This window comes from Accipiter gentilis, chromosome 10 (assembly GCF_929443795.1).
Source record: "Accipiter gentilis chromosome 10, bAccGen1.1, whole genome shotgun sequence".
Lineage (NCBI taxonomy): Eukaryota > Metazoa > Chordata > Aves > Accipitriformes > Accipitridae > Astur > Astur gentilis.
The window spans coordinates 2,039,492-2,056,823 of NC_064889.1; the positions used below are offsets into that span (position 1 = coordinate 2,039,492).

General features: G+C 54.0%; 1 protein-coding gene across 1 annotated transcript in view; it reads right to left on the minus strand.

Moving 5' to 3' along the window:
- RBPMS2 (RNA binding protein, mRNA processing factor 2) overlaps positions 1 to 17,332 on the minus strand; it is a 30,153-nt gene that overhangs the window by 7,807 nt on the left and 5,014 nt on the right. The window contains exons 2-6 of the mRNA XM_049812017.1: positions 8,531 to 8,608; positions 7,864 to 7,902; positions 7,221 to 7,283; positions 5,479 to 5,629; positions 4,663 to 4,811 (exon numbers count right to left, since the gene is read on the minus strand). Of these exons, the coding sequence (XP_049667974.1) occupies positions 4,663 to 4,811; positions 5,479 to 5,629; positions 7,221 to 7,283; positions 7,864 to 7,902; positions 8,531 to 8,608 (480 nt within the window). The remainder of the gene's footprint in view (positions 1 to 4,662; positions 4,812 to 5,478; positions 5,630 to 7,220; positions 7,284 to 7,863; positions 7,903 to 8,530; positions 8,609 to 17,332) is intronic.

Consider the following 17,332-nt stretch of genomic DNA (forward strand, 5'->3'; position numbering starts at 1 on the left):
AAGAGGGAAAGGGGTTTTTTTTGAACACTGACCTCTCATTCCATCAATGGGCTCTGCCTTAACTCAGTGCTGGGAAGCCTCAGGGTCCCACTGGGCTCTTGCACCACCACCACTACATAGCCATGATCCAGGACTGCTCCTTCCACCCACCACTTGCTTGGACAGGTGCCAGCTTGAGGCCCACCTCCACCATCTCCTCAAAGCCTCCAGACAAAGCTGCTGCCAGCAGCAGCAACATGGATGCTCTGAGGGCAGCTTGGGCAGCCCACCTGCAAAGGGATTGGCATCTGTGAGCTTTTGGCCCATGACCTGCTCCCTGCCTTGGAAGCATCTACCACAGTCTCCTGGGCTCTGGGTACCCAACACATCAGCCTAGTCTCCTACAAGCACCATGTGGTAACCACCACCAGCCTCACTCATGTTCTTATGAAACAATCCTGCATCCAGCCCCTGCTTTCCAGGGGAAGTCCTGCCCCTCAGGGGTGCTGCCACAGCTGAAAGCATCCCCTTGCAGAATTGCTCCAGGAGCATTGATAGCCCCTGGTGTCTTCTACTGCCCACTCAAAGCCCAGCTTAGAGGTGCTCCAGAACAAGTGATTTCACATTAGAAATGCAATGCAGCCCAACTCCATCACACAGGCAATAGATGAAACTGTTCACCAGGTTCAAGTGGAACAAGACGAGCTGTATCACTGTCTCTATGCTTATGGCAAGCTCTCCCCATCTTCCCAGGGGACCAACTCTGCACATCTTTGCACCTCAGTCATCCAAGGGCAAGGGCAGACCTGGGCCCCCATCTTTGATGACTGCTTTCCCCAACATCACTTCCACAAGGAGGAAAAAAAAAGTCTACCCAGAGCCACTGCAAGGAGAAGTGAGAGTGAGCCAGGACTCTGGTTCCTTCAGTTAGAGCTGACCACAGCAACCATCCTCCCTGCCAACCAGTCCCAAGCCAGGCCACCTTCCCTCTTCCCAAGCTCCCAGTTTCCTACACCACTCCCACCTCTCCCAGGCTGCCGATTCCCTTCGTTATGGCTCACAAGACCTGTGTCCTGCCTGTGATTTCAGGCCACAAGAGAGAAGCCAAGCTCCAGGTAGGAACTTGCTCCATTTCCAGTAACTGGAGAGGAAAGAGGTGAGATTAGACCCATGATTAAGGGCAGGGTCTGTCCCGGTATGCAATTCTGGAACAAAGTGACTGGCAAGTGCTGTTGTCTAACGTGCCCGCTAGAATTTAGTCGTGTGCTATCACTATCACGTCACTCACCTCCCCCACCGTGTGCCAGGAGTGAGGTCAAGGTGTATTTCTGGTTGCCCTCGAAGGGTCATGGTTGGGGAGAAACCAGGTTTCTTTCACACCAAGTGGCAGGGTTGCCTCTGCCCCTGGCTCAACCAGGCTGCTCCCCTCCCACTGGCAGGACCTGGCTGAGCCTGGCTCAGCTGGGGGGAGTTGATGTAAGATGGTGCCATGCTGTGTGCGCCATTTCATGTGCTGCCAAGTTGGAGATGTGGGTTAGAAAGAAGGCCTGGTATCTCATTCCCCAGGCTCTGGTGGGTGGGTAGCGTGAGGCCCATGCACTGGGTTGCCAAGGAGATACGGGCTACAGAGATGGGCAGAAGCTTGCAAATCCCATGGTGCACCTTGGAGGAGAGATGGTTACCTTACCAGTCTTTCCAGACGTGGCTGCCATCATGCTTAACACTTCTAGGAATGGAGCTGTAGTACAGCCACTCCACTAGCTGCAATAAGGCATCACTAGGGTGTCCCATGTCCAGGGACAGCTCTGAGCTTCAGGGCTAGCCTGCGCTGGCATCATGGCTGGAGTTCACTAGGGACATCAAAGGAGGGATTTGAGAGAGGGTGGGAGGGAAGGCAGATGGGACAATCTTAAAGTCAGTGGAGTCCCCACAGGTAGAGGCTCTTCGCAGTGCAGGGTCAGGCCACAGTCACGTCTACAGCAGCCTGATGCCTGCCAGGAGCATCACCACGGCACAGCAGCTTGGCAGTGCCAGGAGCAGCAGCCATCAGTCTCGTCTGCGAGCAGCTTACCGACAGCTCCCAGCGCGCGAGCTGAGGCCAGGCCAGCCTCATGCCATCTCCTGCCCCTCGTCACTCCTGCCAGCCCTCTGGGCAGCTCTTCAGGAGGTTGCATAGGTGCATCGCAGAGGGCAGCCACCTCCTCTCCCGCTCGCTACCAGACTTGAACACAGAGCTGCGAGAGGATGAGCGCTTCAAGTTTACACCTTTTGCGACAAGCTCTCAGTTTAGCTACAGCCTCCAACTTCATGCCTGCTTCAAGACTGATTGCTATGGAGCTACTACAGCTCTGGCCATCCCCATGAACATCCTCCAGCCAACACCAGTCCCAGAAGAAAGAACTGCAGCTGTCCTGGAGAACAACCCATGTGCCCACCACCCGGCCAGCAAGGCAAGCCAGCCCCTGCCGGTGAGTGCAGAGGGCTCAGCACACCAAGACTGAGGTTACACCTTTTGGCCCAGTTTGTGAGCAAAAGTCATATCACTGATTTGCTCCACCCTGCCTTGGCTCTGCAAGGGAGAGGGCTCCGGCCTAGAGACCAGGCAGCTCAGAGCTGCCAGCCTGAGTAATGTTTAACCCTATAAAACTTTATTGGTAACATATACTGCGCCAGAATGTCTCCCTGCGAGGTCACCGCTGGCTCAAGCGCAACACAGCAAGGAGCTGCTTGGCCCGCCCAGCTGGTCTTCAGAAGATAGCTGGGTCCAGCCATGGCCGTGGGCCTGGAGGGGTTACACTGGCTCCCTAAGGCTTAGGGGTACATCACCACTTAGGGACTTCCTTGGGCAGGGAGTTCTACCTATGCAGGGAGCTCCCTGGAGCCTCAGTGTCATTCTTCAGGCCAAAATACCTCTTTGAAAGCTAGCAGCTTGCCAGCTGGAAGGCAGGAACTAAGACTAAGAGGGAAAAGATCTGGCTGAAGGCCTCCTTGATACCCACCACTTCTGGGAGCAGAGTTTTTCTCCCCCACCACAAAGCTTTGGTGTCTAACCCTTACGCTCAGGGTCCCCACACAGTCACTGATGACCATCCTTGAATGGTTTCACCTCCCTCAATCACCTCAGCCAGGCCAGAGGGGTTTTTCTCTCGTCCTCCCTGCCAGGGGCAATTCAACCAGCAACAGCCCTTGGCTCCATCACCCTACACACAAGAGGTAGGAAAAGGAAGACATCTGCTCTTCCGAGCTACCCAGGAGCAGAGCATGCTCCTGTAGAGTTGTGGGCACCATTAGTAACTTTTAGAGAACACCAGGAAGCACAACCCTCCCAGTGAAGGACCAGCCTGGCTCTGGAGGCCCTTGGAAGAATAAGCCAGTGCCTGGTCCTCACATACTTCTTGCCTACCCTACAGGAGCTTCAGCCCAACACTAGCTCATCAGTAGAAGGGCAAAAGCAGCAGAGGCCTGCAGGCATGTGAGGGGCAGGACAGACAACCCTAGACAGTCCAGGAGCCTGCATCCCCTCCGTTGCCTCCATATTGCATTTGGGAAACAAGCTTGGGTTGAAGCTGGGCAGTTAGAGTCAAGATGCTTGCAGGAAGCAAGAAGATGCCAAAGGGCCAGCTGAGCTGACCATCAGCCAGGTGGATGAGGTGAGGGGACACAGCTTTTCTTCCTCTCAATTTAAGCAGGGAAGAGTGGAGCTAAACACCCTGCTTGGCAGGGCAGAGAGCACAGGTTAAGCCCCAATGCTCAGAGGTATAAGCCCAGAGTCCCACTGCCCTAGTCCCCCATGGCACTACTACAGGAGCAGAGGCCAAAGCAGGCAGAGCACAGCTGGCTGGTAACATCAAGCAGGGCAGGGGCTCCAACCTGGAATTAGGACACTACTTCTGTTTTGGCTTTCCCTTTGCCTTTCCATGGTTTCAGGGACTTCATGCTCAGCAGGGGTGTTGGTCTCAGTACATTAAAGCATTCCAGTTTCAGACCAGTACAGGCATCCCTACACCTCCAGCTCTCAGTAAGCATACCCTGGGACACCGGGCAGCTTAGTTGCACCACCACCAGCATTTCCAGAGGCTCAGAGTCACTCTCTAGCCTGCACCCAGGGTGGCTAACACCACTGCCCCAGAGTTCCTCACTGTGGCAAGGCTCTGATTGCTCATCTCCTGCAGGACATCCTCCTCCAGCTTCAAAAGTATTTGAGTCGCTTGGCCCAAGGGGGTCCCAGCTAAGCCCCTCAGCTTCAGCACTGAGCTAAGCCTGTTGCCTTTGCTCTGACTTCAAGGAGGACATTTCAAAGTTATTTTACTTGCTGGCAGGTAGTGTTTCCTCACAGTAGTCCCACAACATTGCTCTCCAGCCACAGGGACCAGCAAAGCCAGACACAAGTCAAGCCCTGACTTTCTCCCATCTGCTTGCCTCTTGCAGGGGAGCAGGCTAGACCCGCAGGGTCAGAAATCAGCTTCCAGCTCTGACTGCTCTCAGCCACATAGACCTCTCCCCTGCGGTTTGCATGGGGCTGCCCCCCCCGCAATACACTTCAGCCAGGAGGAGGCTTTCCCCAGGAGCCAAGGTGCAGAGGCCGGGGTTAAACCAGCCAAGCAGAGACCCACGGGAGCAAGCACCAGGGCAGGGGAGAGAGGAGAGCCCAGGTCCTGGCACAGGACATGGGGAGTGACTCACCTGAGCGTGAAGAGCAGCGGCCGCCGCAGCGGCTGCCGGGTACGTGAAGGCGGCATGGGGGATGGCAGGGGTTAGCTCCGTGGTATACAGTGGGTAAGGAGCCCATGCTTCTGGGGATGCTGGAATAAGAGCTGCTCCAGTCAGGTCATCTAGACAGGAGGAGACAAGGTGACAGCATCTCAGTGGCTGGCCCCAACAGCCTGTTTCAGGGACAGACTCTGGATTTCCAACCCCAAACTAAAGCTTTGCACTGCCATCTCAGCGAGGTATGAAATACAGCACCCCTGCAGCATCTGTTATCAGCTGCTCCTCTGGCCTCCTAGCCTTGCCAAGAGAGGCAGGAACATGCTCCATCACTGCTCAGTGCCCCACACAGGCTTTGAGCAGGCTGGTTCACACACACAGCACAGGGCTGTGCCTCAGGATGGCAGGACAGAAAGACAGGGCACTCAGCACCACGTTTCAGGCTGCCCAACAAGCCTCAGCAGGGCTGCTCACCCCACCAGGCTACGGTGAGGATGCATGGGACAGGACTCAGCCTTTCTGTTTCACACCCAGGGATGGTTTAGAGGACTTAAAGTATCACCTGAGCTACCAAAGCTAACTCTGCTCTCCCAATACTTCTAATGTCGGCCAGAAGCCTTACCAGATGCCTGTTATTCTGCAACCCTAACACATTGGCCTTCCTGCACCAGACAGATTTCAACAAGAGCATACAGGGCTATGGTTTCCTTTCTGCCCTCACAGCATTCCCAGGGTTAGGCATCTCCCAGGTTGGACCAGCCATGACCTCAAAGTCCCTCCCAGCATACTCACAGGGGTCCCGTGCAATGAAGTGTGCGCCCAAGGCAGGGTGGATATTGGTGGGGTTTGGCGTGGCCATCAGCTTGCTCTTGGCCATCTTTGTGTTGGCTTTAGCAAACTCTAACCGCAAGGTCTGGGGGTTCTCCGGGTCAAAGCGGATGCCCTGTCACAGAAAAAAGCACAGGAATCTCTCAGAGGTGAGGTTTCCAGTCCAAGCACAGGCTGTGTCTATTCATGAAGCAACCAGGGAAACAAGGCCATCATGCTACAGTCACATGCTCAGATTTTTGTCACCTCACTGCAACACTCAAGCTCCCACATGCTTGTATTTCTATGTTTAGCTGGCTTAGGACCACTGCTTCCAACATGAGGGACACAATTTTGCTCCTTATGTGCAGTTCACCAACTAGCATAGCAGTGATGGCTTCCAACACTGGACAGGAAAGATCTGTCTGGAGCTGCGATAACCCCATCTACACTGGAGCTCCTATCTATACTGTGGTGCTGCTACATCTGCTGCCAGCCTGGGCAGAGACACTAGTACATGCCCCAGTGCCCGAGGCAAGGTCTACAGCAGAGCAGAACCAGATCAGCATGTCTTGCTGCCTAGATCCCACTAAATTCTGCAGGCCCACATGGGATGGAGATCGTGTTGGGTATGCCTGCCATGTTGACCATCCTCCAGTCTTTTTTTGAGCTGCAGCAGTTTGGAAGTGCCATGAATGTGCTAAAGAGCCTGTACCAGATAGCTTTGATCCTGCCTCATGCCCTGCCATAGAAACAGCAGCACAGGAAGGCTGGTTTCCTTCCTTCCTGAAGTACCTTCTGCCTGCAGAGGTCCTGGACAAGGACCTGCTCTGCTGAACTGCCACACATTTTTCATCAAGGCATTTGGTAAGTGAGGCTTTAACAAGGCCACTAGCACCAAGCAAGCCCCATGGCCACATGACAGACCAGCTTTGCAATGAGCCTGCTTCACTACCCACATACCCTGATGACCTCAGCCTAAAACCTCAAAGCTGATGCTAAATGCAAGTTGACCTCCACATGCCTCATTAAAGCATTACAGTGCATCATCTGGGTATCACCCCATGCCTGTATACGCCTGGGAACCACCTATGCCCCCAACACCTCTCTTCTCATCTGTTTGCTAAGGGTTGGTTCCCAAGAGAAGACCTGCCAGCTTCAGGTACTCCAAGTCAAGCTAGGATGAGCTCCCACCTCAGTGCAGACAGCAGGAGGAAAAGCTCCTCAAAGAGTAGCTCTGGCTATACATCGACACACATAGGTAATCCACACTCATTTGAACAAGGTGGGGATGTCTCAGTCCACAACTCTTCCCCATAAAGGGGGGGAGCACTTAATGGATAAGGAACAGGATTCACAGCCTGGTTCCTGTTATCAGAGACCAACTGTTGAGTAAGGAGGTACATGCTGACTCAAGAAAGAAGTAGCCATTCTTTCCCCACACTGAGAAGCCCTGGAGCAGTCCTCCAGTGGTCAGAAGCCACACCTACACCAAGCATGGGATAGTTTGCATCCATTTGCTCAGGCTGATATCAGCCTTAAACAAGCTCACCTGCTTCCCTGGTGGGATGCTGCAGGACCATTTAGCTTCCATACTCAAGGGCACAGCTGTGACACCCTGACCCTTCTTACACTACAGACAAGCCAAGCAACACTAGCCCACAGCTCCAGGTCTAGCTACAGCAGGGCATACGGCCCCTAGCACTTCCAGCACACCAGGTACTCACATTCAAGGCGTTCTTTGCTGCTTCAGCACCAGCCCGGCTGTCAAAGGTCACAAAACCAACTGGCTAAAAGAAATAATGCTGATTTCAGTTTGGAAGCCTCTTCCAGCTTCTCAGACTACCCTGCCACCCCCTCTGCCCCAGACAGCTTACAGCAAGCAGGAGAGACCATCTAAAGCTGCAGAGGGCCTTCAAGCAGAGCTTGAAGCATCTTGGGTCATCAGCCCAAGATTCCTGCTCTGTGTCTGCTCCCATCACACCAAAATGCTTTGGCATTCCTACACATGGGGGCACTGCTCGCCCTGGTAGCCACCAGCAAAGGTACCCCTTGCCCACAAGGGGAACTATTGCCTTGATTAGGATGGGACTGGGGAAGGTTTCTGGCAGCTCTGGGTTTGAGGCTGAAGCATCAGGTCTCACCCAGCACATGTAGCCCTGGACAGCAATAGAGTATATGGAGCCATTCAGCCCGTGCTGGGAGCTTGGGGTCACCAGAACAGCACAGGTAAGCAGAACCCAGCTGTATACATGGTATGGAACACAGTCAGTGCTCTACATAGTGAAGTGGCATCTGTCCCCCTCCCCTCCCAGCATGTCTGGTTTTCTAGCAAAAGCCAAAAATGCCCAAGCTGGAAGAAGGAGGTACCTGCTTTGAAGTCAGCTTGATCAGTGACCCTTCATAACCCTGCAGAAGGGAAGAAAGCAAGTCAGTGTCAGGTTCCTGAAGGAGCCAAGCTACAACTGAGACATGATGTGACAGCTCCAGGAGTTCCTGTAGCACCAAACACTTCATAAGGCAGACTTTGCCACCAGAGTAGGTATGTTAACACTTCTCCTTCCCACCAAAAGAGAAGGCTGATATTAGACTAAGGGCAGAGCAGGTATCTTAGCTAGTCCATTCTGGCCCTTTGGGAAGAAAACCCATTTTCTAGCTCTTAATCAAGCTACCAAGATGAGCACCCTGCCTGGCTAGTGCCTAGAGAGCACAGAGCATCCTGTTCTAGAAGAGTGCAAACAAGGGAACCTCACTTCCCCCAAGGACAGCCTATGTGGTGATCTAGTGAAGGATGGACAGTCAGGGGATCAGGACACATCCTCAAGGAAGGTCTTGTCCAGTTGGGCAGCAGGGCTGACCAAGCAGCCTTCACTGAGCTTGGAGACAGCAGGATTTCAACAACAGGCTCCAGGGGAGGTTACCCAGCTGAGCACAAGCCATGGGATACCATGCTGATCTCTGACAGAGGTCTTTGCTGCCAGGTTGGCCACAAAACAGCATCTTTCCCACCAAAGACCAAGTCTGAAGACCTTCTTACCTTGAATGGTCGGAAGAGTAGGTAGAGCTCTCTGGGCTTGATATCCACAGGAAGGCCACTGACAAACAGTGTCCGTACCTAGAAGAGAGGTCAACGAGGTCTACTAAAAGGAGATGCATATTACCAAAGTGGGAGTACAGAGCACAGTTCAGAAGCTAGGTACAATAAGAGTAAGACACCTTGCACCAAAGGTGGCCTTGCAGGCACTAACCCTTCCCTACATCAGAGGGGTGTTGTCCAGGATAAAATACACCCAGTCCTCTCCTCCCTGCCACAAAGTATTTAGACCTTTACAAAAATTCAGTCTCTAGCAGAATAGTCTGGGTTGATTAGGGCATGAACACCAGCTCCACAGTCTGACTGGACCTTGATGACTAAAACTTGAAAAGACTGCTAGAAGACCATACACTGCCAAAAGTACTAACACAGAGTGTGACATGTATCAAAGATCCATCAGAGACCAGTACAAACCCCAGTTGTCTCTCTAGCTCTTTCTACAGATCATACAGTAGGTCTCCTTTCCTTAACCTACCCTGGAACTTCAGTCACTGATTCAAAGACAGCCCTCAATTTTGAAAAATACCTCACTGCTACACTCACATCTTTTGACTTCTGCAACAGCCCCAGAATATTATTGGGAAGATGACTTTGGGGTCCATACCAGCTCCTTCACCAACACACATCAGACCCTTCAGAAGTCACTCCCAAACCAGCTCTTGTTCTGTTGTGCCCAGCCAAAAGCCAGCTGTGCTGCACCAAGTCCATGTAGGCTGCTGCTCTTTCCAAGTTGTAGAAGTCAGGTACTAAGTCCAAATGCACTCAGCAGGTATAAGGAAAAATACAGTACGAGGGGAAGATTTCAATAGATAGTCTGTTGGAATTATCTATAATAGTTCACATGAATAGCCAGGAAGAAGAAACACTGTTGAAGGTTCATGGCCTGGGAGAACTCTGCTCAGACCATCATGGCCACCTTCTCCCTGCAACTGGGAAACATTGGGCAACAGCCTATTTCCATAGGAAGCAGCATGATGAAGCTGCCAAGACTCCTTGTAAATCAGCACAGACCCAGAAAGGGAAGTTATGCACAACAGAGGTCACCAAGACACTAGTCATCATTAACAAGGACCAGGAGACCACAAGCACAGCTCAGCCAGCACTGACAGCTAGGCAAGGGAATTCAGACAACTGTGGGAATGAGACAGAGCTCCATGTTCCTTGCTTTTCATTGCATGGGGATGCCACCCACCAAGCCAGTCCCAAACAAGCCTTGAGAAGCTCACAGGACAGCATGGATGTCCAAATGCTCAGAATGGCACCAAACAGTGCCAGAAGCTTTTGAGCTGCAAAACATGCAGCAGGACCAGAAGCCCTAAGCCAGAGCCCATCTCCTGGCCCATTTCCAAGTCTGGAGTGACCCCATTACATTTGCAGGGCAGAAGCACTCTGCTCCCACATTTTAGTTTTTGCTCAGCCATTTCTCATTCCCCAAAGTGGGTTGTATCTGACACCTCATTAAACCTCTTCTACCACTAAAGCGAGCAGCACACACTTGCTCTGCTCCTGGGCTAGACACAGCAGCCACCTGAAAACACAGAGGCAGGCAGCACAGCCTCTGCACCCTGTAACTCTTTGGGGGCAGTCAGATTCAGACTCCTCCAAGCAGGGAAGTTTCCTCTCTTTACAGGAGAAAACACACACCTCCTTGAGCTCCTGTGCCCAAGACAGTCCTGCTAGGGCAGATACCCTTCACATCAACTCGGGGGGGGGGGGGGGGGGGGGGGGGCGCAGCTTAAGCCCTCCAGGATGGACAGTGATCATGAAAGCCTTGGGGTCCTCTGGCCCTCTTGCTCTCCATGCTTGCTGAGGCTAACCACTGCCACCACCTGGTAAATATCCCAGTGGGTGCTACCACCCACCATTAGTGTGCAGAGCCCTTCTCCAGCCTGGCATATCTCAAGACTGCTGCGGAATGCAACCACTGAGCATCCTTCCCTCCAACACCAGCATCCTTCCCATGCCCTCCCCTGGCCCCTCAGTATGGATGGCCCTACCGTACACCCCAGCTTTTGCTTTGCCCCGTCTAAGGAAGCACAATGCTATCTGGAGCACTCCAGAAACACTTTCTATGCCCAGGCTCAAGCCTACAATCTCCCCACCCAGCCTAGGCCCTCATTTGATGCATCACTCCAGGACCACCTCATGCCCAGAAAGAGTGGGCAACAGCAGTATCTCTCAGCTTGCTGGCTGCATCGAAGACTTTAGCACTTGTGCTTCAGTGAGAGCTACACGGAGCGCCTGCAGTGCATTCCCAGAAGACGCGTGGCCATTTCTTGCAGGGGAGGACTGCGCAGAGTGTGGTGGCACACATGTGCCTCAGCCATGTGAAAGCACCATCCCTTTCAATATTTCAGGATCTGAGTGTGCTCAGACCCCAGAATGGATGTTTCTTCCAAGCAGATAGAAATCTGCATCCCTGTTGGGTCTCTAAATGGTCCCGTGATGTGTCGTTCCGTAAGTCCTTGCGACAGGCGTGACAGAATGGAAGATGCGCGGTTGCTCAGGGAAGGGGAAGTCAGCTACTCGGAGCCCTTACAACAGCCGGAACAGAGCAACACAAGTGCCTCGGAAAGCTCTTTGTCAGAAGTAACAAGCTCCTAATGGCAGCCCTATAAGTTGCTGCCAAGGACAGGAGCAAGAGACCTTCTCTCCCAGGCCAAAAGCTTCCCTTGGCCTCCAGGTCCAGTCTGTCACCATACACGGCATCGGAAAGGGGATCCCAGCCAATCCACAGCGCCCGCCAAGGGCTGGCATAGCCCCAAAGAAAGCCTGGGAAATCCCAAATGCCACCAGCTAACATCTTCAAACAAGGTTGCCCCAAGGGTCTCAAGACAGACTAAGGAAGTTCCCTGCTCAGAAGAGCTTGTTAAAAGAAATGAGACCAAGTGGTTGGTTTTCCAAGATCTCTGCAATTCAGCATATCCCTAAGTGATCTAGAAAAGCATAGGGGAAAAGTGAGACCAAGTTATTCAGGGAAGGGAGGGCGAGGCTGGTAAGGAGAGACCCAAGAAATACATTTGAGGGACAGTGAGGTAAGCCAGAGGAAGACCACTTCTGAAATCACGTGTAAACATGGAAAGCAAAGGAGATCTGGGTTGTCCCACAAGAGAAGAGCAGGAGGCAACTTGCCAGCCTGAGCATCTCATGCACTGTGGGCAGCCCTGGTGCAGCCTCCTGCCCCTGCTCCCAAAAGGAGCAAACTGTAGGTGAGGGCAACAGGATCTGGACAAGCATCTTCCAGTGGATTAACCAAACTGGGAATCTCAGTCACCCCTTTGCAGTCCAAGTCCTGCAGGCTTTGAGGCCGCTAGGACCACCCAGGGCTGATGAATCCAGGCTTCCAGCCCTTGCACTCAACAGGCCAAGATAGGGTAGGCTTCTGCTTAAATATGTTTGCCCTGCTTCAACTCCCTGCCACCGAACACCAGATCCATGTAGATATTCAGCCTCTCCACAGAGCAGCTGGAAAGGTCACAGAACAAAAAAAATCCATCCAGAGCTAGATCAAGAACTGCCTGGGCCAAACTGCACATTCAGCAGGAGCTTGGAGAAGATACAGCAGAAGCAGATCTCCAGGAATATCTTGTTCTTATGCTCACTCTTAGACTCTGCTACCAGCCACTCGAGGTGGGATACCAGGTGAAAGCAACCCCATCTCAACCAGGACAACAACCGGACACACATGTACAGAGAAAAGCAGGGCAGTGGGGCAGGGAGCTGCTCCCACCTAGGACAGCCCAGCGGGGTCACACTGCTGGAGGCCCTGCAGAAAACACTTTCCTTCCCCATCCCTGCCCCCTCTGGGGATGTCCCCAGTCCAAACACCCAGCAAAGATGCAGGAGAGCCATGGAAAACAGGATTTGTGCCAGGAGGGAACACCACCATCAAGGCCATGTCTTGAGAGGGAGGATCCCAGCATAGCTTCCTACACAGGAGGGAGGGACAAGGACAAACCCATTTAGTGGTCAAGTCCTCAGTGGCTCTAAAGCTGATACAGCTGCATCTCCCAGAAGAGACACACACCCAAGTGTGAGGACAGCCAGGTACTTCGCACCAAGGCTTTAAAGAAGCCAAGCAGCAACACCTGCCTCTTCCTACCACAGCTCCAGCACTGCCAGGGGATCAGCATGGGTCTTACAACATCCACATCTCTTGGCCATGCCTGCTTTTAAATACCAGCTCTTGAAAGGGAGTCCCAAGCAGAGCCAGACACTGCCCTGCAGCCCAGCAAGGGTCAAGTTATGTCAGAAATGTTAGATGCAAAGATGTAAGTACCCACCTCCAGCAAGGCTGCTCTGGTAGGTCTCCAGCACTGGGCTTTTGTTAAGAGACTGCTCCAAATCCTGCTAGAAGCCAGCGAGGCTGACCCTCCCCTTCTGCAAGATCAGCCCTTTAGCTGCATTACCCACAGCCCTGCTTTTGCACAGCTGTGGCCACTCCAGCCCCCCAAAATTGGCTGGCTCCTGGGGCCACGCTCCCAGCACTCGGAGCACACAAGCCTTTACCACCAGTGGTTAGGAGACATCCAAGGACACCTACAGTAGGAGTATGCTCTAGTGCCACATCCACACCATGCCACTGAACATTCCCCCTCTTCAGGAAGCCACCACCAGCTACATGCCTTTATTTTCCCCTGAAGACAAGCCATTTCCCACTCATTCACACCATTATGTCCACCAAGCCCTCTTCCTATGCCACCAGCAGAAGGGAGCCCCATGCCATCCTGCTGGAGACAGGGACAAGCTCTGCCACAGCATCCCAAAGGCAGTCCCCACTCCAGGCAGCCACCCTGAGGTCCCAGCAGCTCAGGCACACAGGCTACGGCTCTTCCCATGGGAGAGCATCCCAGTGGGTGCCTCTCAGGCACCCAGGGCCACCAACAGAGCCACAGAGGGGATACAGAACCCTGGCCCTGGCTACTTCAACGCAGCTAGGGCCACTTGACTCAAGGCTGCTGGAATGCAGTGAGGCTGCTGGCTGCCCCGGGAGCCAGGACTTATAAGGCACAGCAACAAAATGCGGGGAGGCAAGCTTGCAAAACAGAGCTGCAGGGAGGAAAATGCTTCAGAGCCCAGCCACGGGGCTTAAAAACGTGACAGCACCTTCATCTCACTGCCCCACATGGGATGTGGGGCTGCAGGGTTCCTGCCACTGCACTGAGTTGACCCAGACCTAGGCAGTTTTGCTCCTCAGCACATCAAACTCGCAGAAAACACAAGGGAAGGGAAAGCTGGGGGATAAAGATGGCTGGTCTGTGCTAGGGACAGCCCAGCAAGAAAGCAGGGCAGCCTCAACACCATGGAGCATGCCTCCCAAGGGGAAGGGACTTGCTAACAGGCTCCTTCACCACTCCATGCCTCAGTTTCCCCACCACCACAAGCAGGACTCAGCAGCAGAGAGGCTGCAAGAGCCAGCTGCCTGCTTGCAATTCCAGCACTGGCAGAGCTCCGATGTCCTCAAGCAGCTCACAGGGCTGGCAGGCAGGGTAGTACTGAGCCCCAGTGCAGGATCAGACCAGGAGCTGCTCCAGCCAGGAAGCCCCAAAGCAGCCACAGCCACAGGACATCCCCCCGCCCCGCACCAGAAAGATGTTCACCCACCCCCAGAGGGGAAAGGCAGCCTTGAACCTCCCCCAGCACTTGAAGCAAGAAGGCCTTCAGGCATTTCCCTCCGAAATTAGCCTTTTGCACAACAGGCACCCAAGGACCAACATCCTGCTCTCTCAGAGAGGAGGAAGGCAGCCTGACCACAAGCAAGCCCAAGTGCACAAGCATTTTGTCCCAAAGGCTGGGATGTTTCACACGTGACACTGCTTATAGCTGGGTCAGCCCCTCTGCGACATGGCTCATCCCCCATGTCAGGCAGGGGGATGTCAACGGGGCTCAGCCACCCCTGTGGTCAGGGCAGGAAGACATTCGAGCAAGGGGGAAGCAGGGAGAGGCACCTGGGGGAGCCGATAAGTCCAAGCACAACGGGGCAGCACCCAAGAATAGTCTGCGGCCTCGGCAGAGGAAGCGCCACTGCTGCAGCTCTGCAATGGAGACTCCCCCCTGCTCCCCGCTACGGAGTCCTGTCCCCTCTGTCTCTGCAGGATCTCATGGAAAGGATGGCACCCAGGGGTGCTTGGGCCACAGCAGGGGTTCAAAGCTGTTGAAACGTTTGGGGAGGCCAGATCCACAACTCCCAAAAGATTACTGTCCCAACAGGGCAGTTCCCCAGCCCAGGGGGGTGATGGTTGAGCATCCTCAGGATGCCAATGCAGCCTTCCACCTTGCCAAGAGGTCTGCTAAGCTAGAGGACACATGCCCAAGTATCAGAGCCAACATGCTGAAGGACACTCGCATCCATGCTTGTACTACCCAGCCCACTGCATTACGCACCTCGCTACAGAGGCCCGGCAGCACATCTGGCACCCTCTGATGTTCTGGGACCTACAGACACCTTTCACCATCAGTGGAGCCATGGACCTTACCCAGGGGACAGCTCTCACACAGGGTAAACCTGCTGCAGACCAGGTCCTCCTGCCTATACCCAGGCATTTGTTCTCCTGGCAGGAGACACAGAGGTGAGACGAGTTCCTGCCATTCTCTGCCCTGAGCAGAAGACATTGGTCTGGATGCAGGACCCTCACAAGGTACCTTCTCACCTCAGTTCCTTAAGCAAGCACATCCATCTGCTTCACCCTGCCACAAGGCAATTCCTGGGCACTTTTCAGTCCTATGCCTCCTCTGCCCACAGAGCCAGGACACATCCAGAGAAGCACATGAATCTCTCCTCAAATCAGCCTGATTCAGGGCAGCACACTAGTGGCCACACCACAGCCCCATGGAGCTTGCCTGGTATCTCCATGGCCCAACAGCAAGCAAGTCTTCCACAAAACCCAAGTGCTAGCAAGCTCAAAGTTTGCAGCAGCTCTCCACTGTTGACAGTGGTTATTGGAGTGTCACCCCAATCACAAGGAGACATTTGGGGACACTAGTAGGATGACAAGCACCTACAGGGCTAAGATGCCATCGCATCAGTCCAGGTCTTGGCAAAACAGGGCCACTAGACAGTGGGGAGGGGCTGTACTACCCAAAAATGGACCAGAAATGCCAACCCTAACCACCATCACACCCTGATCTCCCTCTACACCACAAGGCACTCTCCCCACAAGACCCCAGGCAGGCACCCAGCCCATACAACCCAGATGGCAAGGCAGAGTCAAGACCACCAGCCCAGAAGGAGAGCCTGGGGAGCAGGGCAGAGCACAAAGCAAGAATGGATACGACATACAGCCCAAGCTTTAAGGCCCCACTAGAAACAGGTCACATCCCAGCCAGCTCCCCACCAGCATCCTACTGCGGGCAGGGAAACCTTGGGATGCAAAGTTTCCTTCCCTCCTCCAGTACCTCCCAGAGGAGCTGGGTGGTCTCTCCAAGTCCGTAGCTCGCTCTGCACTTCAAGCCACTGCTGTAGGTGACACAGGAGAGTCTCGCTTTCAGACAGACACTGGCCTCCTGCCCTTGAAAGCAGATGGGAGGGACACACATCCCCCAGCCAAGAGCTTCTGACACAGCCATGTACCAAACCCAACTCCACACTAATGCAAGAACCTATCACCACATCCTTTGCAGCACAGGAGGGGATATACCATCTCAAACTAGGAGGTGCAACACTTCCATAGCCTCTTCTGGGCTAGGCAGCAGGGCTGGAGACCCTCCGCATGGGTGAGACCGCCCTACTGGGTCCTTGGGTTTCCAGCAACCACAGCCTGTGGCCAGGTAAGCTTGGGCTCAGTGATCAGGGAGAGCAATGTGCAAGGCCAGCACACGCAGTCCCATGCAACTGTCCTCTAGAGAAACCCACCCCAGCAGCCACTGGGCCATCTGGAGGCAGGATCTCTATGCTCTGCCACCCTGCCCTACCACTGGACTACAACTGCCCTGCTGGGCTTGAGGCAGTTCCTTCCCATAGGGCACACAGCAGAGGTCAACTTCTTGTCCCTGTCCACAGGGCTAGGTGCAGAAGATGATGTTCACTAGATGGAGGGGCAGAGCGAGCCTCAGCACCATCCCTGCTCCCATCTCCAAGCAAGAGCCAGTGGGTGGGCCCTGGGGCCAAAGAAAGCCTCACCACCACAGACACACCAAGAAGAGACCAGAATCTTGCATAAGCCTCTAGCTCCACACTCATCAGCCACCATCCAAAGCATCACAACACCCCTCTCTGCTGGGGCTGAACTGAGGAGGACAGCAGGTCCTGGGACAGGGAGCCTCTCAACCATGCCATGACCATGTGGTGCCGTGGTCAAAAGTATCCTTGCCAAGCCTGCAGCATCCACTTCTGCCATGCCAAGGGCAGGGTCACCTAGCATGCATCTCCTCACAGTGCTAGTACCACCACCTGCCCCAGGGTCCCTCCTCATCAGACACACTGGGCTGACTTGGGATTACGGCTATGCTGATGCACCTCAGTATGGCCCAGGTTCAGCAGCTCCAGTGCTGGGGCTGCATCCCACTGCCCTGCTCCCTCACCAGGTCCAACTTCACAGCACTGGGCATGCAGGAGGAATTCAGTTTCAGCCATCCCACGTGGCACACAAGTCTTTTAAAACACAAACGAATGAATTCTACTTACAGCCTCTGCCACACGAGCCATCCTCACACAACGGTGGCTGTTGCTGCAGAAGGTACTTTCCTGCTCCAGGGATGGCCTGTGATGTACAGGCATCCCTGGGAACACACCTCTGAGACTGCTCA